General features: G+C 34.2%; 1 protein-coding gene across 2 annotated transcripts in view; it reads left to right on the top strand.

Annotated features, from left to right (window-relative positions):
• LOC140744948 (organic cation transporter protein) overlaps positions 1-12194 on the top strand; it is a 28820-nt gene extending 16626 nt beyond the window's left edge. The window contains exon 3 of one of the 2 annotated variants that reach the window (XM_073076675.1): positions 9039-12194. In XM_073076675.1, coding sequence (XP_072932776.1) covers positions 9039-10545 — 1507 coding nt within the window. In that variant the 3' untranslated portion in view covers positions 10546-12194. Of the gene's footprint in view, positions 1-591; positions 3764-9038 lie in introns of those variants that run through there. The other variant, XM_073076676.1, reaches the window with a different exon arrangement.
• The last annotated feature ends 12452 nt before the right edge of the window (positions 12195-24646 follow it).

Genomic DNA, 24646 nt, shown 5'->3' on the forward strand with positions numbered 1-24646 from the left:
TTGATTGATAGTGTATATTTTGCCTTACGTTTTTGGGTGGGGGCAATACGTATGGATTCCGCTTTGGTGACGTTACAACAAGTGATGTTTAGTGCTGTTAATTTATTAAACGTAAGTAATTTTTATTGTAAACAAAGTAAAAATGGAACAGGATATCACTTTACACGTAATTTATGCTTGCACTTTATTTCATATGTATGTATATTATTTTAATGCTTATTTAGTTTATTGCATGATTTTATATACTTTGTGCACGTTATTTCTTATTTTTAATGCATGTATTAAAGGGATGTGTACTTGGTTATGGTTATGTTTACGATAACGTTTGCAACTCTACATTAAACACTGATATGGTACATTCTAATACACCACGTAGTTTCATAAATTAAATGATCTGACAATGAAAATCACATATTTATTAATTTATTTTTAGATCATTGTGTCTCAATACGTAGTAATTCATTCTAGTAGAGCATCTGTAGATATGTTTGAGAGCACAGCTTCACTGCGAGATTCACAAACATACGCTTGTTTTGCACGAACATACTATGCATATGACGTTGCTCTTCAAAATTGCAATTTATGTTTCAGGTGCGCCCTCAATGGAATAGACACTTCAAATATCACGGAGCCCTGGAACAGTTCGCTGGTTTCAAAATATATTCCTTTGAATGAACACGGAAAACTTGATTCCTGTATGGTGTATGGGAAAAATAACACAACCGAATATTGTGCGTCCTGGGTGTACGATACTCAATATTTCACGTCGTCTCGTGGAATCGAATGGGACTTTGTTTGCGATCGCCGATGGATGGGTGCGACCGCCCAGACCGCGTACATGTTTGGAGTAGTCGTGGGCTCAATGCTCCTCGGAAGACTATGCGATAAATTTGGAAGGAAAACAGTATTTGTTTGGGCCGGACTTCTTCAATTATTGTTTGGGGTTGCAGTAGCGTTCACGACATCCTATTATATGTTTGTAGCAGTCCGTTTTCTTTACGGAATTTTCGGATCTGGTTCATACATAGCTGGCTTCGTACTCACAATGGAGTTAGTGGGGCCGAGCAGACGTACAATATGCGGCGTTACGTTTCAAATTATGTTTGCTGTTGGAATAATGCTCCTGGCCGCTTGGGGATATCTTATAGACAACCGATTCTATTTACAGATTGTGTATGCAATGCATGCTATTGTGTTACTTCCTCAATGGTTTATGATGGATGAATCCCCGAGGTGGTTGTGGTCTCAAGGTAGAGCTCGAGAGTCGGTGGCTATAATCGAAAAGGCCTTAAAAATGAATAGATCTAATGAAAACGTAGATGCGCCCTTATTGGTGTCTCACTGCAAGGCTACGTGTGCGAAATATACTGATGAACATTCAGCTGGAACTACAGATTTGTTTAAAACACCAAATATGCTAAAGAAGACTTTAATTATATGCGGATGCTGGTTTGCTAATTCCGTCGTTTATTATGGACTCTCGCTTAACACAGGAAAGCTCAACGGAAATCCTTATTTTATAATGTTTCTAATGGGGGTAGTTGAACTGCCAAGCTACGTGATAATCATGTACTACTTAGACCGAGTGGGTCATCGAGCTCTTATCAGCGCGATGATGTTACTGGGAGGTATTTCTTGTCTAGTCGTAGTCGCGCTACCTCACGGGTCTACCTCTGCTACCGGTGTTGTCATGGTTGGCAAACTATTTATATCTGGTTCATACTCGATCATTTACAAATATTCAGCAGAATTATTCCCAACGGTGGTGCGGAGCTCTGGTGTGGGTCTCGGAAGCATGTGTGCTAGTGTGTCCGGAGCTCTTACACCATTGATAAGTCTGCTTGATACTCTCAACCCAAAAATTCCAACGATCATATTTGGATTCTTGGCTCTGTTATCAGGATTTTCGACTTTCCTGTTACCGGAGACTATTGGTAGGAATCTGCCTCAATCGATCGAAGACGGTGAAAGGTTTGGAGTTGGAGATACTTGTTTCACGAACTGTAGCGGTAGAAGGATGAGCACTGATACGATAGACCTCCCAGAAACAATGGTACCCCTCGACCTGACTGAAAAGAAAGGCTAAAATGCACAATAATTTCTGACACAGATTTAACGCATTTGTAGTTTAAGGTTACGTACCTCGAAAATATTTTTTGAATTATTGTCTATCACATCATCAAATGTAACTTTATCTCTACTTGTAATATTAACTACTGCTTAAGTAAGTTTAATATTAAGTTTAGTTTAATTCAGTCATTTTGTTCAGTTAGTATACAATTTTTAATATTTTTATCACTGTTGTGTTTAAAGTTAAGTTTGTCTTTAACTCAAACGTCTACTCTTTGTTGGTTTATTTCAGGCTCTATATTTAGAAAGGTATCTTTTACAGGTATGTTTACGCCATATTGACACATCACTGTAGCTGTATTAATTATAAATTGATTTAGTTATTACTATTAAATAAAAAAGTAACGTCACATTATTGTAATCACATGTCATAATTATAAGTTCAAAAAGATTTTTATTACAGTTAATTCTCTAGTCACGTTCCCTAGGAAAGCATTAGACTGGATGATATTTTATATTTTATTAGCGATAAGTCAAACAAAGATTTTTAAAGTATTGAATACGTAATTAAATGTTATATTTGCATGAGTGCCGGCCCGAGGCTAGTTTTAGGATGGCGCCCCCTTACTTACCTTAGTATATACTGATACCAGTGTAACCACCTGCAGCTAGCATGGAAGATATTTACTATTTTAGAGAAAAAACCAATAATAACATCAATAATTAACGAAGTAAGAAAAGGGGGAGAATTGGTTGAAAAATATTTTCCTCTTTTTTAAATCGATGCTCCTTTTGGAATTTGATGATAAAATTAGCCACTCCGATCGTTTTATGGTAGGTCCGGCCACACTTTGCTTATATTATCTTAGGTTTTAGGTCCAGGGATGGTTTTCTGACATGTTTGTTTGAGCGCAATATTTTTTATGTCAAAATCTTAGTTCCAAAAATCCGACATGTGTTCATGAAGATTGTTAAAAAGTTTCATGGAATCAATTCTGGCCAGGATTCTGTGTGAGCCATGGTATATGCTCGACCGGGGTACGAACTTGGACCCCTCTGCATAGCAGACATGATCACGTTACTAAGCAGACTGTACATGTTAGAAAAGAAATCAGTAGCCCTATTATAACTAACACAACTGAACAGTCAGTTGCGACATTCAGTATAGGAATAAGTCAATTTATTTTTAAACAATGTTGCAATAATTTCAGTGCTGCGCTCCACTTTGGGAATTAGGGCTTTATAGCTGTTTATGGGGTATGTTTTATTTAAGTTATGTCAAATGGATACTAAATAGTAGTGTTCGTTTTATATTCAATTTTATCGTTTTTCTGCCTCGTGCTAATTATCACGTTATTAATTTACTTCCTACTCTTGCATTTCGATTTTATTTTAGAGATTTTAAGAGTCGAATAAATATATTGTCTAATATTTGCTACGTAATTTCAGATGTTCATCATTTGTAAGACACCCTTAAAAATGCGACACATTCTAGACTTTTTTGTTCAACTACGTAATCAATAGAACAGCAAACATTACTCAAATCACACTAATCTTCATTAAAATATGGTTGTTATATTTATTTAGGCCGCATACTTATTATTAGGAAAGTGAAATTTATTATTAGGGTAGTATGTAAGTTACTAGATCGTATCAACAAAGACCCATTTATAATATTATAAAATACATAGTTTTATATAATACCTAGATATATCTATTTTTAACAAATCTATATTTTTAACAATATTGCTGAATACTAATTTTATCTAAATTTCATACAGTGTAATTAAGTAAATAATGATTTTCAAAGAGCAAGACAAGCAACGGTAAAATTTACAGTCATATAAAATATTTTAAATAATATGAGCATTTGAAACAAGTATATTTCTTTACATTGTTCTTTATGTCTTATATAAGCATTCATATAAATAAACTTGTACGCAAAAAATATCCTTTTAAAATACGACTAAGAGCTTTGTGCATTTATAAGTAGTTTTAAAATGGTAATGACGGTCCATGACGATTTATAGGCATAGAATTTACATGTAGGTATTGCATAGGTGTAGCGTTGACGCTGCAGGCAAAATTGTTACAATCGTCATCGGTACACATTTTATTACAAGACTGCTCTGGACTGAGAGTGGAGTATGCAATAAGTTAAATTAGCCTAGTCTTTATATAAAAAAATATAAAATTAAAAGATTTTAATAGTACGTAATGAGGCCAGGGCCACCTTGCGTCATTCAGGGGCCCTCCGTTTATTGTACTTTTGACCCAGACAGTATAAAATAAACATTATTTGGTGTTTTTTATTATTTTTAATATAGGTATTTCTGAGTGAAACCAATTAATCACTAAACAATAATTAGAATTTATTTTAATAAAATATTTCCAAAATAGAAATACTTAAATATTTGTATGATTTTACTTATTTTTTTTAAATGCATGGAAAATGTACGTATGTACGAGTATGTTTTAATAAAATTTCGGTAATGTTTAAAGTCTTGGGACTTTTTGAAAAAAAAAAAACGAAACTGCTTGAGGCTTTACATAAAATAAACTGTGCCAAATGTCAACGAGTATGATAACAGTGCCATGACGTTGTTGAATTATATACATTTTAAGAAACAATTATAATTTAACCCACCACTTCATATATGTAAACATTCTGACGTCATCATTCGTCTCTCTTAATTATCAAAATCCTCTAACGATGAGGTTCTGTCCATATACTCGTAGATTGAAAACCGTGCAATTGGGAATTGTAGCCTTACTTAATTATTTTTTAAACAATTTTTAGATTACGTACTTTGCATAAGTTACTTCAAATAACTACAAAAATACTTTTGAGGCAGTGAAATATCTAAATAAAAGTATTCCCAGTTTTTTTGCCAGTGCTTTCTTGTTTTTGAATAAATAATTAGGCGACAGTATAAGTAGTAAGTACTTATTAAATATACCTAAATGCAAAATGTAGTTTTAAGATCGGTACCTACTAATTTAAACACATTTGAAAAAGTGTATTTCTTTTGTTAATAGTTTGGGCATTTATTTATTTGGCCTTGGTCTTTTTTCACTTAAATATATTCTTATTTTAAAACATATTTTTATTAATGTTCATTATGCTTATCTGTTCCACCTGTCGCTTTGGTTTAATATATTCTATCTATATTTTAATTCCTCATTCTCATTTGAATTGTTATTCAATAATCATTAATTAATTTGTAACTAAATTACTTATTAAATATTGTTTACTTATATTGTGTTTTTAAAAATGATGGATTGTTATCAATAATTATATTTATAATAAATATTATAATAAGCATAATTATGGTTTATTTCTATATTATTTGATACGTAAAGGAGATGTTTCAAAATGTATGGGCTCCCGGCCACCTTTTGTACACTATACTAAAAACTAAGAAAACTTGCAAAGAACAATTTGTAGGGGTTCATTCTCTTCAAATCATATTCGTTTAATTGTTAAAAAACAATAATTTACACTTAAACTTGCAACACAACAGTGAAAAAACATCATGGCGATAGTGATTACCGTAATAATGTCATCTGTCATCCTATTTTAACTTACTATATACATTACATACTTTTTAATATATTTTATACGCGAATGGGCGTAGATATATAAATATTGTATTGTATGTATTGAGAAACAATGCCTATATTTGATAAACATTAATTATATTTACTTTCATAAATCTTGACTTAAAACAAACATACCAAAATATGTACTTCTATACCAATTTATTTTAGTTAAAACATTTAATTGTGTAAATAAAACAACTTTAAGTACACATTTGATAATATTTTACTTATTCTTCACTTAGGTACATTATTTATTCATTTTAAATATCTTCCCTTATCAATATTTTCATCCAATCATGTAGCAGGTTCTGTCACTGTCCTGTGACGAGCTCAGCCCAAACATCAAACAATGGTCATAATGTGAGCGCAACTACCTACGAGTACGGTTCGTTGCCCAGCGATGCAGTTGCAATAATAACTGATTATTTTGTCATCCCAAGAATGTCCTTGTCTTGTTAATGTAATTATCTAAAAAAAGAGAAATGTAAAAAGATTAGCTTCTCTAGTTTAAAATTATTAACGATTATTTCACGATTAATACAACTAACTGATGTATATTTTACCTGATGATATTGAATCCTTGTCAACACAATCCACAGCGATCCCACGAAAATCACAAGAGTCCATAAAACATAAGTAAAGTAGAATCACTCCAAAATCGTAAGCAGCACAGAGCAGAAACATATTCAGGATTAAAATGGAATCTTCTCATCAGTACATATTTATTCAACGTTTACATTGGAGTCCACTATTATATAATATGTATACATCCACTTTTACACATATCAAATTGACAACTTCTTCTTTTTTAATTTGACATGTCACTTACATCTATAAAACCAGATACTATTTAAAAGGTGGTTTTGTTATTATTATTATAAATAATAAATTAAATTCAGAAATAATGACGGGATACCCAAAACAAAAGCCAGGTTGTAAAGTACTAAGGTAACAATAACTTACGAAAATACTTAGCGAAATACAGAATTACCGACATCCAAAGAGTATAGTAACCTATGTGTGGGGGGGGTACACATAGGTTCCCTGACCGACATCGACAGTTTAGAAAACTTTACATTGACAGTATTCCGCCATATTTAATATTTCAATGAGGAATGCTTATTTTAAATATTTTTAAACAGGAATACTTTAGGTTATCAAAATATATGTGTATTTTTCTTCAATTATACAAATTATTCGTGTTTTTTAGATATAGTGTACATGAGATGGCCGAAAATGAAACATCTCCTTTAATTGTTAATGTTTCTAGTTGATTTATCTTAAACATGTGCACCAATTGCTCGGGTTTTGACCTTAACTTTGTACAATCAGTCACGTGACATGGTTCAGGAGATAAAACATCTAGTAACATATAGTGGATATCTAGCCTTGTATTGGATACAATTCAAGTACAGGAATAAATTTATGAATTTATTAATGCTTAGTAATCATATACTCGTTTGTATGTGTTTTTTGATTTTATTTACTTTTACTTTATCGATTTCATATTAATAAAGAGTTTTAATTCTACTGAGAGTTTTATTTTGAATTTTGTAGATAGGGACTTATTTAAGGACTAAATTAATAATAGCTTATTAAAGAATCTAGTAATTCAATACACTATAACACACTAAGATACGTTATTTTGTTTGAAATTGAATACCTATATTTGTTTAAATAGTTGCATAGTTAAAGTTACGTTATTAGAATTAATATTTATGAATACGTAAGAGCCCACTTTTATCTAATAAAATTATATCTTGCTTTATGGGTCTCTAGCTCATATAAAAGTAGTTAACAACATAGTAGAAAAAAATCAAGTACTGTACCCTTAGTTTTTACGTTTTGACAAATATAACTGTTTTGGTATTTGTTTACGTATTTGCCCGTACAATATCATATCAGCGCCTCTGGCGGATTGTATCAGAACTATAGTGTCAGTAACGTAACATTAAATGTCTAAATTGACAAAATGGCGCTTTATGTTTTGTCTCTCATTTTTCCGAAAATTTGAGGTAGACAAAAAGACTTGAGCACTTACTGATTGTTACGTTTACTCAGTCTTCTCAAGTAAACGGAACAGAATAATGAATTGAGTAAACGTAACGTAAAATTGTGGGATGTTTTGAAAACTCATGGTAAGGGTACAGGTACCTACTTTTTGGTATATATTTTCTAGCAACTTCATTAACGAGATTAACTAGGCTCTATTATCCACAACCCTGAAACTGCACGTTTAGTTCTTCAATTTGACCACGTGTGACTGTGTTTTAACGAAAAAGCTCCAGCATGTTCTGTTTTTTTCTGTACGATGTATTTTGTGTACTTGAGTTACTGCTTACATTTCATTGAGACCTGAATTCAGGTCAAGGTAACGGAAAAGTCAAAAGTCCGAGTCTTGCCAAACCGCAATGCCGTGGAGTGGCATTTTTTAGGCTAAACTTGTTCATTGGTACAGGTTTCATATTTTAACTGCATTGGCAATTTATTGTGCTGTACAGTTCATAAAAAGTTTTAATATGAATACGAAAGTTATAGTAAATACTGTAGGTACGTGTCCACGGACTTAGCTGTTAAGCTTTGTTAAGCTAGGATGGTGGAAAGCAATGGCGTGCAAAAGTCAGAAATAAACAAGTCATCTAATGTTTGTAAACTTTTCTCGCTCTATGCTTAGGGAAGGTCCATACCTCGTAACTCGCCCTCCCTTATATCACTATCACTATACGACATAGACTCACTTATATGTCTAAGGATATATACATATCATTTATGTAAACTTACATTGGATACTACTGCATATCTAGAAGCTAGGTAACGAAAAAAAGAAAATAAGGACTAGTTTTAGAGTATTTCCGCAATACAACAGTCTCAGTATCCTTCAGGCTTAATCAAGTTTATTGCAAGAACCGAGCTCAGAGGACATAAAAGAATCAGTCGATGTATATTAACATGCTTTAAAAAGTAAACAAAATGCCTAAGGAGCAATTCAAGGGCAAGATAATTGATAATATTATGCGCAATTCCTAAAATAATTCGTAAATAATTGCTGTTTCGTTGTAAGGATCAGATAGATAACCACCCGACACAAAATGTGGTATAGAAATCCTTCAAATGACCTCCACGAAGTTTACAGATATGTACAATATGCATGGTTGCTTAGTATTTCCACAAATCAGAACGAAATGAATGTGTTAAAATAACTTAGCCTACTTCAGTTTACTGGAAAGTTGTTTTTTTCAACGACGATCGTTGTATAGACTACCTACTGTAGTGAACTACTACACTACGTACTAACCCAGACTTATTTATTTAATTAAGAACATTTGATAGAACTTCTTTTAATACAAGGTTATTTTTAATTTCAGATGCTGGATCGACGGGGTGGACACTAACGAATCAGCAGCTCCTTGGAATTCTTCAGCGATACTAGCAGCTATCCCCAAGACTCCCTCGGGTGGTTTACATAATTGTTATATGTATAATGAACTGAATGAAACAGCTGCGTGTTCAAAATGGGTGTTTGACTCTAGATATAGAACATCATCTCGTGCTATTGAATGGAACCTTGTTTGTCACAGAAGGTGGATGGGCGCTGTAGCCCAAGCTGCTTACATGTTTGGTGTATTTACTGGAGCTGTCGTTTTGGGAGGTTTAGCTGACAAGTTAGGAAGAAAAACAGTATTTTGCTGGTCAGCAGTATTTCAGCTTATTTTAGGAGTAGCTGTTGCTTTTATACCTGAATATTGGTCGTTTTTAGTTGTAGTGTTCTGTTACGGTATTGTCGGATCAGCCGGTGCTTACATACCAGCTTTTGTGTTAACTATGGAAGTAGTTGGTCCTAGTAAACGGACACTTTGTGGAGTCTCTTTCCAAGGGGCGTTCGCGTTCGGTATAATGTTGGTCGCAGGATGGGGAGCATTAATTATGGATAGACAAATTTTGCAAGTTGTTTATGGACTACATGCCCTTTTACTCATACCTCATATTTGGATAATGGACGAGTCACCTCGTTGGTTGTGGGCCCAAGGAAGAGCAAAAGAATCCGTAGAAATCGTGCAAAAAGCTTTAAAAATGAATGGGTCTGATGAAGTACTCGATAAGGCCCAACTAGTCTCGAGAGGTAAGGCAGAAGCTTCCAAAGGATCCGACGCACCCTCTGCAAGTACCATAGATTTATTTAAAACACCAAATCTAAGGAATAAAACTTTGAATGTTTGTTTGAGTTGGTTCGCTAATTCTTTAGTTTATTATGGATTGACCTTAAGTACCGGAAAACTTGAAGGCAATCCATACCTTATAACTGCCATTTTCGGTTTGGTCGAATTACCTAGTTACGCTACTGTTGTTTATTTCCTTGATATATGGGGTCGCAGGCCATTGATAAGCTCTATGATGTTAATAGGGGGTGGAGCATGTGTTATAGCAGCTTTCATACCACAAGGCACAACTTTATCCACTGTAATCGTTGTAGCCGGCAAACTCTTTATAGCCGGCTCATTCGCTATAATTTACAATTACTCGGCTGAGTTGTTTCCGACTGTTGTTCGTAATTCTGCTATAGGTTTGGGATCCATGTGTGCCCGATTGTCAGGAGCATTGACACCTTTGATAACTTTGTTAGATTCCTTCAATCCCAAAATCCCAGCTGTAACTTTTGGCTTAGTAGCCGTAGTCTCTGGATTTTTGTGTCTATTTTTACCTGAAACTATGAACCAGCCAATGCCACAATCTTTGTTAGATGGAGAGAATTTCGGAAAAGGCGAGACGTGCTTTACCAGCTGTATGGGTAAAAAACGAAACAATAGGTATTCCGTAGAAGACAAAGTAGCTGAAACAATGGTTCCTTTGGATGACACTAGTAAAAAAGTTTGATAAACGCTTGAACTTGAACAAAATATTAAATTCTAATTATTTTACTTACTAGAGATAATCCCAAAATATATTTGATACCATAGATAACCGTAAGATATACCGCTTATTAAAATTTAATTGGTCCGTCCAAAAAATTGTCGCTATGTCAATATTTCCATATTTTTATAGTCGTTTAAGATTGTCTTTACAGGAAAACTCGGAACAATATATAAAGTCATTAAATAATAATTGTTTGTTGTAAATGGCAAAATAACCAAAACAGCAGTCATATGAATATCCTAGACCTCAGCTGAACAATAAAATTAGTCCAATTTTGATAATGACATAGATCAGCGTTTCCCAGCCTTTTTCAGTCCACGGACCCTTAGAACATCAAGCACAGTTTTCACGGACCCCCTTAATAAAATAAACAGCAAAAAACGGATTAGGTATTTTTTTTTAGTTATTACAGATACAAAAAACAAAACAAATACAGAAGTTAATTATAACTGTTTATTAGGAAAAATATGAAAAAAATAATAATGTGAAGGTTGATGTTGCTTTTTTGCAACTAAATCAGGGATATTCGGGTTGATGTTGCGACTAAGCTCTGAAATCAGATTCTACTTGTAATCTGTTTCTGTATTTGTTTTTTGTATAAACAAGAGTAGAGAATGCCTTTCACATAGGTATGTGATTGAAAAAAGCAGTAAAGCGGCCCTTTTGCATTTAAAGAGAGATTTATGTATGGTCCAGATATGACACCGCGGACCACCATACATATGCTCGCGGACCCCCAGGGGTCCGCGGACCACAGGTTGGGAAACGCGGACATAGATAATGCGTTAATAATAGATGAAAACTTATTGTTTCCTTTGTCTTTAGTGAGAATGAAGTTTTAAATATAGGTTTATAATATTATTTTAATTTTCATGAACGCAAATTGTATCTTTTGTATGCCACGATTGTCATTGTACCGAATCTGTGAAAGCCCTCTTGTGATATAAATAAATATATACAAGGTATACATATTGAAGAATAAATTGTCTAGTCTAATTTTGCGAAAGATTGATAAAATATATTAATATTAAAACACATTGATATTTAATAAGCTACGATAAGCTGTTAATGATCATTAAATAACTATTTTGTAGGTGCACAAATCACATTCATTATATCCCGTCCACTGTATTAGCTTCTACTCATTTTTACTACTAAATGCTAAAGTCACCTTTTTAAAAAATGATAAAAAATTGCAACATAACTTATAGATTCATTTATAAATATTTTATTTATTCAAACTTATAAAACTCGTGGATGGTGTATAATTTACAATATTTATGTAAGTATTTTGAGATAATATATTTTTCTTAGAGCAATAGGCATTTATTCTATACCAATTCTAGACATTATAGTTTTAAAATGACAAGTACGTACATAAAATAATAGATAACTCCTTTAAAATATGAATATCAAAGTCATGTTCGTCAGTTTTTTTATATTGTTGTACATTCGATATTACTTATAGTATAATAAATAAATTAAAGTAAGTATGTTAACATTGATGGTAATTATTATTATGTATTAGTACCATAAATTAGTAAAGATTACTCACTCCTAACAAGAACCAGTTTTGACAACTGAAATTGTCATTGTATCTATTTTCGTGTTTGAAACGATATTTTCCGAACTTTTTCTTCGATTTCGTGCTTTTGCACCACTTAACTGCACATATCGGCATTGTTCTGCGTAAATTCCACTATGACAGCTATTAAATGGCTTCGTTCAATTCCAAGGCGGTGAGATATCTGTATTTATCTATGATTAGTACGAACAAACATAAGTAAATAATATTAGGAAAATTGGAGTTCATTTACGGACTCCCTAACACTGCGCAAATAAATGCTTATTTATATATATGGTACACCAGCGATTAGCAACACGTGGTTAGCGACCCTCTCCTTCCGGCCCCCGGGCCTTCCTAGAATCTAATTTCTTAGAAACAATTTATTCTTGACGACCTTTTTTTTCGCTAACAAATTTTAGAGACTATTATGTCTGTTTTATACTTGACTACCTTTTTTTTATAATCTCATGTTGGTTTTATGTGGCCCGCTTTGCAAAAAAGGTTGCCGACCGCTGCCGCAGACCCATTGCATTGGACTGTTTATTATCAGATCATAGACAGACATGTCAATTTAATTAATACCTACCTAGGTATCAAAGTACGATATCGCTTTTAAGTGTAGAAATATGTACATAATTATGAAGTTAAAAATAAGTAATACTATAATAAAACGAATAATCTCGAAGTCGTTGGTACAAAATAGTTTTACAAAATAAGTTACATTAGCTTTGAATTATGTGCCAATAGCATTTTAAAGTTTGGGCTAAAATTAGGTAAATAAAAAATCTCGCAACTTTCTTGCTATATTTTTTGAGATGTTTCTAGTATAAAAGCATAATGTATTCGAGTTGGTCTATGTAGTACCTACTCTTAATAATAAATTCTACAAACCAAAGTTTGTATCATAATTTTAGGTACTTCTAGGTTTTCCTCTTCTATTTGTTACAATATATAAAATTTTGTTATATGGTTATGTATGGTCCAATTGTAGTCAAATCAAACGAGTCAGGAGCCATTAAACTAAAATGAACTTAATTACATAGGCCATTAAATATACTGATCCATAGGATTGAAAGACATTGGACCAAATGTTACCAATATCATTAGAACCTACTTACCAACATATAATATTTTAATGGGTATTTAGTATTTCTTAATTGTAATCGATTGTATGTACCGATTACAATAAGGTATTAAACATAATTATGATATAGTTTAGGGTGCTCCATCACCAGTAACGTTTACCTACCTGTATTGTAACAATTCCGATTTGAGCATTACATCAGTGAAGGGAACTGAGCATTAGGTACAGTGTGCAATTTTAATGGTACAATTTGTAAAGTTGCTGTGATTATAAAGATCCCTGATATAATGAAGATTATTCTAAAATATCAAATTCTGGATTGTTATGTAGGTATAGTTATCGCCAAACAGCTAGTCCGCTTTGAAGTTGTTCCGAGCAGTTGTATCTAGTCATACAATTTGCTATGGCGACGCGATTCATTGTTATATAGCGGACTAGCAGTTTTACGCGGACTATCCAGTGAATACACTGGCGAGGGAGTGCATTAAACTGTTATTGTATGTCGCGCTTTCGAATAATTTTAATATTATTATGTTAGTAAAACAAAATTAACACTAGTTACCCAAGTACCAAAGTTGATATTGTTATCAGTGTATTCATTAATTAAGATAATTGGCATTCCTTTGTAATAGTTTTATGTCAGCAAATATAACAAAGGCACATAATTTATCACTCCCATTTAATTATATAGATTATACATACATTTAACGACGTGAATGATAATAATATGATATTTAAATTATTATTAAAAGTAGCAAAAAAGTCATGCATTATTCGGTGCCTTATTTAATTAATTAGAGGTTTCATGTTTAAATAAATATCAAGGACTGAATACATTTCAAAATTTTATATTATTGTAAGCATGCAGTGGTAAGGAGATACTGCCGCCCTTTTGTAATTATCCCTAGATGATATAAAATACAAAATTTTAGTGCTGTAATTTTGAGCGCTTTCGTACAAAGTTCGAGTGTCTCATATGCTGTTACAGTTAGCATACATTCAGCATACAACTTTAGATCCTATCAGCGCTGGTGCCTGGCGCTATAATGCAGAACAACCTTTAAAATAGCTGGTTTGATCCCGTAGACAATGTAATTAAGTAGACTCCTAAAGGTAACAATTTATTATACGAATATGATTAATATAAACATGATCGGATCTGACAGGAAATGTTGGTACCATTGTACCTAAAACCAAAAAGTGTTTCATATATTTTGTAATTGTTTGTTTCCACAAGTCTATTTGCTTTTCTTTGTCTATGTAAAACTAATATAATGAATTAATTATATAAGGTTAACCATCATTAATATAAGATAAATGTCTGTCCATTTATTATCTATAATTATTAAGATTTGATAGTGAAATTGTGCCAGCAATTATATGCATACTACTGTTTTAGTTATTATTAAGCTAAGTCAATATATTATATAAATATAAAAAAAATCATGATGTTTTAATAACTTCCCATATTAAAATTGCATATTTGTATAACACTCCCATATTTAGCTTTTGTAAAAGACAAATAAATAACATGACGTACTCGATGGACGCTAGAGCTTGCAGAATGTTGTAGAATGCTACTTAGCATTAAGCCGCCTTTTGCACCACACTGTTTTTAACATGATAAATATTTTTAACATGTACAATAAAGAGTAAATAAATAAAAAAAAATGTAGAGCAATGTGTTTTAAACAGGCATCGCAATGCCTTGACTAGAGTCAATAGTCACAGTCACATAGTTCCTCAGTTCAGTTTCTTCAGTACAAGTTCTGAGTAGATGGCGCCTGCGCTGTCTACTATAAAGGCGAGGAGCCTTATAGTAAATTTGACAGCGCAGATTCCTACGCTGCCTTGGTGCTTTATACAAGTGTCGATTTTTGGTGATTATGCAGTACAACGCCAGCCTTAAGCCTTGTATTCATTAGGCAACATTTGTTTATAAACTTTTAAGGCGTGTTTATAAACAAGTTTACCGTAAACAATGTTTCTGAAACTTGGCAGTCTACACTTGTCAGATCTTGCTAGAATGTTTCCCGAGGAGGTAGTGATGCTCTCTGCTGCTTACGTAATAATTCATAAGTGTTAATAGAAAAAAAGATTTTTGTTTTGTAATGCAATATGCTCAACGTTCGAGTAAAATGAAACGGCCGTAATCTTCGAGTCCTGATTTATTACTAACTACTCAATACTTTCAATACATTCGATCATACTAATCATAGTGCATCGCATAGTACACCACAGTTTTTTAATTTCTCGGGAATATTGTGAGCGTAAAATATGCATCTTGGTGTCTACCTCCTTTTGCGAAATATTCAATTCTGCAGCAATATCAGCCCAAACATCATTTTTTAAATTTATCTTTATATTCTTTATTTGAGACATCCCAAAGTATATTATAATGTTGATAGAGCTCTATGAGCATCGAAATCTGGTCGTTGAACCACACTATTTCGATGTTTATAAACACGCGCAACACAAGTTACGTGTAAGCGACAGCCCTACACGTTAAGGCTGCATCGCGCCAGCCCTACACCGTTCTCACGCTGCATCGTGCTTGCGCTGCATCGGGCCTTCGCGGAACGGCCAACGCTGACGAGGCGCGCAGGTGGCCGTCCCACGCGCGGGTGGCCGTCTCACGTACAGGTGGCCGTCCACCATGGAATCAGTTCACCTCCATCGCGGAAAGTGACTCGACCTATCCCATCAATTTATTTTTTTTATTTCATTTTTGTTAAAACTTGTGTAAAATTTGTGTTAAATTTAAATAAAAATTTAATTTGTTCGCGAAATAGACTGCAATTATTTCCTCGACGCCCAGCTCCCATAACTGGCGCAGTCGAAAGTTCCCGGTTTGTGCGTGTTTCGGACTATCGCAATTAAACGAGGAACCCATAAGTGGCGCAGAACCCATAACTGGCGCAGTCGAAAGTTCCCGGTTTGTGCGTGTTTCGGACTATCGCAATTAAACGAGGAACCCATAAGTGGCGCAGAACCCATAAGTGGCGCAGAACCCATAACTGGCGCAATCGAAAGTTCCCGGTTTGTGCGTGTTTCGGACTATCGCTATTAAACGGGAAACCGAACCATTGAACGAGATCCGGACGTCGGGGAACCCTGCTCAGCTCGCTACATCCAAAAATCGATGTGCAAATACGAGATGAAGCTACTTCTGTGAGTAATAAGTAGATATTAAGTATGTACCTATTGGTTGCAGCTCCTATACAATATATGTCCTTCCTATCCCTATAAATATAATTTTATTGAAAATTTGAGTGAACAGTGACATAAAATCTTTCAAGATTTTTTTATTACGAGCAAATAAGGGTAGTTCACCCAGTTCTCGTCAGGAAATTCGTAGATCTATACGAGACCGTAATCGTAATTTAGATTTATTTGTCATAGAAGAATCATTAAATATGACAGAAAATTCAATGCCAAGTGTAAGTGGAACGGCAATTTCTGCTTCTTTGTCAGACAAAACCGATAAAATTTTTAATGCTTTAAGATTAGTCCCTGAGTTTGATGGAAATTCAAATGTTTTAATTAGATTTTTAAACATATGTGATCAAATTGTATTAGCATATGTCGATCCGGCATCTGGAAATGAGTTAAATAATTATGCAGTGATAAATGGAATTTTAAATAAAATTAAGGGACCCGCGGCTAGAACCTTAGCTACGAATGGCATCCCATCGGATTGGAATGGAATCCGCGCAGCTCTTATTAATACCTTTTCAGATCATCGTGATGAATCTTCATTGTATAGCGATTTATCTATGTTATCTCAAGGTAATGACACACCCCACATTTTTTATGAACGAATTCAGAATTTACTCGGTACAATAATGACATATGTTGAGTTACATGATGATATTTCCACTACCGTTGAAGCTAAACGGACCTTATATAAAAAATTAGCTTTACAGACTTTCCTTAAAGGCTTACGTGAACCATTAGGCTCACGCATACGTTGTATGAGGCCTCCAACGCTTGAAAAGGCCTTGGAGTTTGCTCAGGAGGAATTAAATATTATTTACATGCAAAATAGAAATTCTTATTCACGAAAACTTACACAACAGACACCATCATTCAGAACTAACAATTTTAATCCTTTCTTTAATAAGCAAATTAGCCAGCAGTCACGCATGAATAATTCTCAGATGTTGCCACACTTAAATAAGCCTTATCAAGGTCCATCAAAAACCCAGCAAATGTTTAGGGCTCTACCACGATCGAATATGAGCACTGGTTTTAGGATACCACTTAGGGAAACTCACCCCACACAGCACCAACGCCAGGTCAGTAATCAAATGCACGGACAGCCTATGAGTGGCATTAGCCACCCCAAAGCCCGTACATTGCCACCGACTTCAATGAAACCTGACTGGAGCCGACAAGGTCAGTACCGTTCTCCAAATTATTACCAAGAAATTAATACTAATGAGTATGATAACTGTGATGACATTGACCATAACTTCGTCGATAACTATGACATGAGCTATGACACCCCATCTAACGTAGTTGAACACTTAGTGGGAAACGGTTACATAAATGACCAACAATTTATTGAACAGACTGACGAACAAACGGACGAAAATTTTTTGTCAGCTCAAATTTCAAGTGTCCCAAGATAGAATTAAATTTACAAAATAAAAGACAGCTTCCATACATTCAAATTCATAACCCACCTCTGAAATTATTAATAGATACAGGAGCAAATCAATCCTTTATCAATCCAGAAACTATAGAAAGATACTATTCGGATTTACCATTATATTACGACCCTTTTATTGTGACAAATATTCATGCTTCTACTAGAAATGACTATTCCATAGAAATACCATGTTTTTCTGAAATTAATGACAATAACCCCGTAAAGCTTTACATTTATAGGTTTCACAATTATTTCGACGGTTTAATAGGTTGTGATTTATTAGAGCAGTGGCAAGCAAAAATTGATTTAGGCTCTCGCATACTTAACACACAGTTTGCAAAAAATAAAATCCATATGTTTGAATCTGGCAGTGTAAATTTAATAGAGGTGATAATACCAGCACAATCTAGCAAAATTATTAAAGTGCCAACTACTATAGCTAACGGTGAAATTATTATAGATAGACAGACCATTTGTGAATGTAGTATTGGTGATTGTTTAACTATTTCTGAAAATAGCCAAGCCTATGTAGAAGTTTCTAACCCTTCTAAAAATGATGTGATTTTCACATTGATCCAACCAATTTCTGCAAGTTTATTCAGTGAACAATCAGTTTCGGCCTATGATTTTTTTAATAAAAATAAAAATTTAGATCGCACTCAAAAAATTTTATCCAGATTACGAACTGATCATTTAAATAAGGAAGAAAGTGCAAATTTATTTGCCTTATGCAAAAAATATGCCGATGTTTTTTATGTAGAAAACGAGCCACTTACATTCACCAATAATATCAAACATCGTATAAAAACTACCGATGAATTTCCTGTTCATTGTAAGACATATAAATACCCTCATGTGCATAGAAATGAAGTACGGGCTCAAATAAAAAGTATGATTGATCAGGGAATTATCAGACCATCTAGTTCTGCGTGGAGTGCACCCATCTGGATTGTACCCAAAAAGGCAGATGCTTCGGGTAAGACTAAGTGGAGACTTGTGGTTGATTTTAGACGACTGAATGAAAAGACTATTGATGACAAATACCCCATCCCTAATATTAACGACATACTTGACAAATTAGGTAAATGCCAATACTTTTCGACTTTGGACCTAGCTAGTGGTTTTTATCAAGTGGAGACTCACCCTGATGACATACATAAAACTGCATTTAGTGTTGACTTTGCTCCCGGACACTTTGAATTTTTAAGAATGCCCATGGGTCTTAAAAATGCCCCATCAACCTTTCAGAGAGTCATAGACAACGTTTTACAAGGCTTACAGAATGAAATTTGCGTAGTTTACTTAGACGATATACTTGTATTTTCCACCTCACTACAAGAACATATAGTTAATTTACGTAAAGTTTTTGACCGACTTCGTCAATCCAATTTTAAGATTCAAATGGACAAATCCGAGTTTCTGAAACATGAAACACCGTATTTGGGACATATTATAACATCTGACGGAGTAAAGCCAAACCCTGACAAAATTAGTGCTATTTCAAAGTATCCAATTCCCAAAACTACAAAACAAATTAAAGGATTTTTAGGCTTGCTAGGTTATTACAGACGTTTCATACCTAACTTTGCAAGACTGACCAAACCACTAACTAGCTGTTTAAAAAAAGGTGCAAAAATAACCTTGTCTGAAGAATACATTGAATGTTTTAATCACTGTAAAACACTACTGACAAACGATCCGATATTACAATACCCTGATTTCACTAAGGAGTTTAATTTGACCACAGACGCATCAAACTTTGCACTTGGAGCTATTTTATCACAAGGACCTATAGGTAGTGACCGACCAGTAGCGTACGCATCCAGGACTCTTAATGACAGTGAATTAAATTATTCTACAATTGAAAAAGAATTGCTAGCAATTGTGTGGGCGACTAAATATTTTAGAGCATATCTGTTTGGCCGAAAGTTTAAAATCTTTACAGACCATAAGCCCTTGCAATGGCTCATGAACTTAAAAGAATCGAATTGTAGGTTGACAAGATGGAAATTAAAATTAGCCGAATATGACTTTACAGTAATTTACAAAAAAGGGAGACTTAATATTAATGCAGACGCTCTTTCTAGAGTTGAAATTCATAATGAAGATTTAAACTCAATAGCTGTTAATATCTCAACTTGTTCATCATCAACTGTTACCGCTCCAGATGATAGACCCTTTATAAGCCAATCGTCGACTGACACAGCACCAAACATAGAACCCTTAAGTAGTCCATGTTCCACAGTAACAGCAAACTCTCGTTTTTCTATTACTGACGAATTAATACCTGCGAATGACGTTGAAACTGTCAGATCACGTAGTGAAACCATGCATACCAGTAATGAAGATCCTGTACTTGAAATACCTATTGTCAATGACCCTTTGAATAAATATCATAAACAGTTAATTCTTAATATTTGTGAGCATCCATCTAACCGTAAACCAAAAGTCACAACACCTTTCAACACGTATGAAAAAGTAGTTACAGATATTTCAGCTAATAATTTTCAACAAGATTTAATAAATACAGTAAAAAATTTCATCGACCCAAAGATTCTAACTGCTCTTCTTGTAAATCCGCCTGAAAAAATGCTTACAGTTGTACCAATTTTGCAAGAATTCTTTAAAAATTCATCAATAAGATTAGTCCTAGTTAAGCATGAATTAGAAAATGTCAGCAGCTATTTTGAGCAACAAGATATTATACGCAAGTATCACGAAGGTAAAACGAACCATCGTGGTATCACAGAAACCTATTTATCCCTTTATCATAGATACTTTTGGCCTAAGTTAAAAGAATCTATAAGTAAATTTATAAATTCATGTACTACATGTAGTAGAGCTAAATACGACCGTCATCCAATTCGTCCAGAATTTAAAATTGTGCCACCTCCTAGTAAACCTTTTGAAATGGTACATGCAGATGTATTAACAATTAATCAAGAAAAGTACTTAACTGTAATAGACGCATTTTCTAAATACGCTCAAATATACAAAATATCTGATTGTACAGCCCCAAATATAGTAAAAGCTTTTCTTACCTTGTGCACTCATCATGGATTTCCAATTAATTTAACTACTGACCAAGGAACAGAATTTACTAATCAGGTATTTAGAGAATTTCTTCTGTTACATAATGTACACCATCACACTACTGCACCTTATTCTCCTAATGAAAACGGAATGATTGAACGTCTTCATAGCACCATACTCGAACACTTAAGGTTATTAAAACTACAGTATAAAAATGAATCCACTTCTACTTTAATGAATTATGCTATAATTGCCTACAATAGTTCCGTACATAGTTTAACAAAATGCAGACCCTTTGACTTAATATCTGGACATTTCGATCCGCGTGACCCTACTGACTTAAACTTAAATGAACGACTAATGCAACAATACATTCAAGACCATCGTCATAAAATGGATTTAGTATATAAAATTATTCACGACATTTCACAGACTGAACGTAACACACTTATGTCTCAACAGAATGCACGTAGAGAACCACAGATAGATTATGAAGAAGGACAAGAAGTTTACATTAGGAACCCGGTAGCTACAAGACAAAAAATTGCACCGCGTTACATACATGATAGAGTTATTTCAAACTTACCTGTACATATATACACTTCAAAGAAGCGCACACCCGTAGCTAAAAATAGACTGAAACGTAAACGCAAAACGTCTGGATTGCTACAGATGTCTGGTGATCCTGATACACCTGGCCCAAGCACAAGACATTCGACTTGACAGTTTAAATGATGGTCCTGGCATTCTTCCTTTCAAACTCGGACCTGCAAAAATAACCTCACATTATCACACCTTTTTACATGATATTAATTTTGATGAAATTCAGAAGCAATTAGATTTGACTAAAACTCAGTTAACTGATGTCACAAATAACTTAACTACTAGAGGCTTCGCTCTTTTTAAATATCAAATCATACACTTGTCTGACAAAATTAAGGAAATAAATTCTCAATTAGATACTTTTCTGCCAACAAAAAGAACCAAGCGTGGTTTAATCAATCCATTGGGATCCATAATTAAAAGTATTACGGGAAACCTCGATTATAATGATGCTTTACAGTATGAACAAATGTTTCATATCTTACAGAAGAATGATGTAGATTTAGCTAATAGTTTAAATAATCACATAAGTTTATATAAGCAGATGTCTTTCCATCAAACAGAAATATTAAGTAATTTAAGTAGCAATCAAGTTAAGTTAGAAAAAGCTTTGACACGCTATATTAATACTACAAGTAATAATACTATACAGCTTACCCGTTATGTCCAATTGTCGCAAATATTAACACTTATAGCTGAAAATATTCAAGATTTGCGATTAGAGATAGATAGAATAGAAAATATTTTAGCGTTTAGCCGTACAAGTACCGTACATCATTCTGTTTTAAGTACTAGTAATGTAATTGATATGTTAAGCAGATTGAAAGATATATATAACCAAGATCAGATTATTAATTTAGTTGATGCTCGACTCTACTATGATTTAATTAGGTTAGGATGTTATTTCGTAGACAATAAACTCATTATTGTTCTTAAATTTCCCATTGTATCTCCATCAACTTATGACCTTTACCGTTTGTGTCCAGTTCCTAATAAGCACCATGAAGTTATAATTCCCCCATCTCCTTTTGTTGCAACCAACTCCAAGGAATATGCATACATGGAGGCAGAATGCCCGAAGGTCGACACCATATTCATATGCAAGCAACAAATGAGCTATCAAACCAGAACATCTCAGGACTGCATCAGCACACTAATTCATTTACAGAAAATAGATGAAACGTGTCACCCCACGCCTATTTTTCTGTCTCAGGAGGCTCTACTGGAGCTTGACGATCAACACTATATACTATCTTTTCAAACCCCCACGAAAGTACAAACGCTATGTGGACAGGAACGCCATCAAATCATCGAGGGTAGTTTCCTTGCTACTATACCGAGAACCTGCAGCATCAGAACAACAGAATTCACTATCACCAACGTCAACGATAAACTCCGTGGACAGCATTTCGAAATACTTACATTCACAAATTCTGAATTATTAGCCTTGTCATCTTCAAGGAATCGAAAAGCTCATTTCAACATAACTGCAATAGATCTTAATAAACTACATGTCATTGAAGACCAAATATCAATGGAAACTTCACCAAAAGTAACCGACGCCACTTCGATGAGTACTTACCATACTACTCTTCCTCTGTACCTGTTAATCCTACTGGGTACAATTGCTCTCGCTATTGCGTACATAAGGCGATACCGGCGAAATAGAAAATCAGAAGACATATCAAAATCGAATGTTGAAATATCTCTTCAACCGTGTGCAACCTCAAGTGAGCATCACTCGTCGACAGCTACACGAGAGGACAAGAAGGCCGCAATATTTGCACTAAACGTAGGCAAATAGTTGCTCAGCTGGGGCGGGAGAAGTTACGTGTAAGCGACAGCCCTACACGTTAAGGCTGCATCGCGCCAGCCCTACACCGTTCTCACGCTGCATCGTGCTTGCGCTGCATCGGGCCTTCGCGGAACGGCCAACGCTGACGAGGCGCGCAGGTGGCCGTCCCACGCGCGGGTGGCCGTCCCACGTACAGGTGGCCGTCCACCATGGAATCAGTTCACCTCCATCGCGGAAAGTGACTCGACCTATCCCATCAATTTATTTTTTTTATTTCATTTTTGTTAAAACTTGTGTAAAATTTGTGTTAAATTTAAATAAAAATTTAATTTGTTCGCGAAATAGACTGCAATTATTTCCTCGACGCCCAGCTCCCATAACTCACACGTCCACATCTGTCAACTGCTGTTTATAAACTAAATGTTTCGTCTTGCTCTCCATTCAACGTGGAGAGCACAGCAACATGTGTCAGAAACAATGTTTCATCACCTTTGTTTATAAACTGTTTACAGAGATGATGAAACATTGATAAACACTGTTTATTAACAGTGTTTATAAACAGTGTTTATAAACAAATGTTGCCTAATGAATACAAGGCTTTATGGTAATTGGCCTAAACCGTAGTCGTTTTAAAAGGAAACTCATTATCGGTACCCTTACCATGAGTTTTTACGTTTTGACAAATATGACTGTTTTGGTATTTGTTTACGTATTTGCCCGTACAAATTCCAATCAGCGCCCCTAGCGGAGTGTATCAGAACTATAGTGTCAGTAAGGTAACATCAAATGACTAAATTGACAAAATGGCGCTTTATGTTTTGTCTCTCTTTTTTGCGAACATGAGAGGCAGACAAAAAGACTTGAGAATTTACTTATTCTTAGGTTTACTCAGTCTACTGAAGCAAGCGGAACAGAATAATGGATTAAGTAAACGTAACGTAAAATTGTGGGATGTTTTGAAAACTCATGCTGAGGGCAACAGTTTAGTGAATGAAAAGAGTTAATGAACGTATGAATGGTGTACAATTCGCAATATTTGGACATATGAAACGATCGTCTTATTCTTCAGGAGGGGCAACGCATTCTTCATTGACTTTAGAACCCTTTTTCTTGTTACAGGAAGTTACTTACAGATGACCACTTACCATCAAGTCGTATAGAGCTAGGTAGCTGTTGCTTTAGATTTGTGCATAGAAATAACAGTTTGTATCGTTGGATCGATTTTGCAGATAATAAAATGTATCAAAATATTCTTGTAAGCAATTCAGTGAATAAATCAATTGTCCAAGAGTTAAGGAATGATAAGGGAGGAAATTAAAAAAGGAG

The sequence above is a fragment of the Epargyreus clarus genome, unplaced genomic scaffold (genome assembly GCF_041222505.1).
Source record: "Epargyreus clarus isolate Ecla_fem2 unplaced genomic scaffold, WU_Ecla_fem_2.2 ptg000009l, whole genome shotgun sequence".
Taxonomy (NCBI): Eukaryota; Metazoa; Arthropoda; class Insecta; order Lepidoptera; family Hesperiidae; genus Epargyreus; species Epargyreus clarus.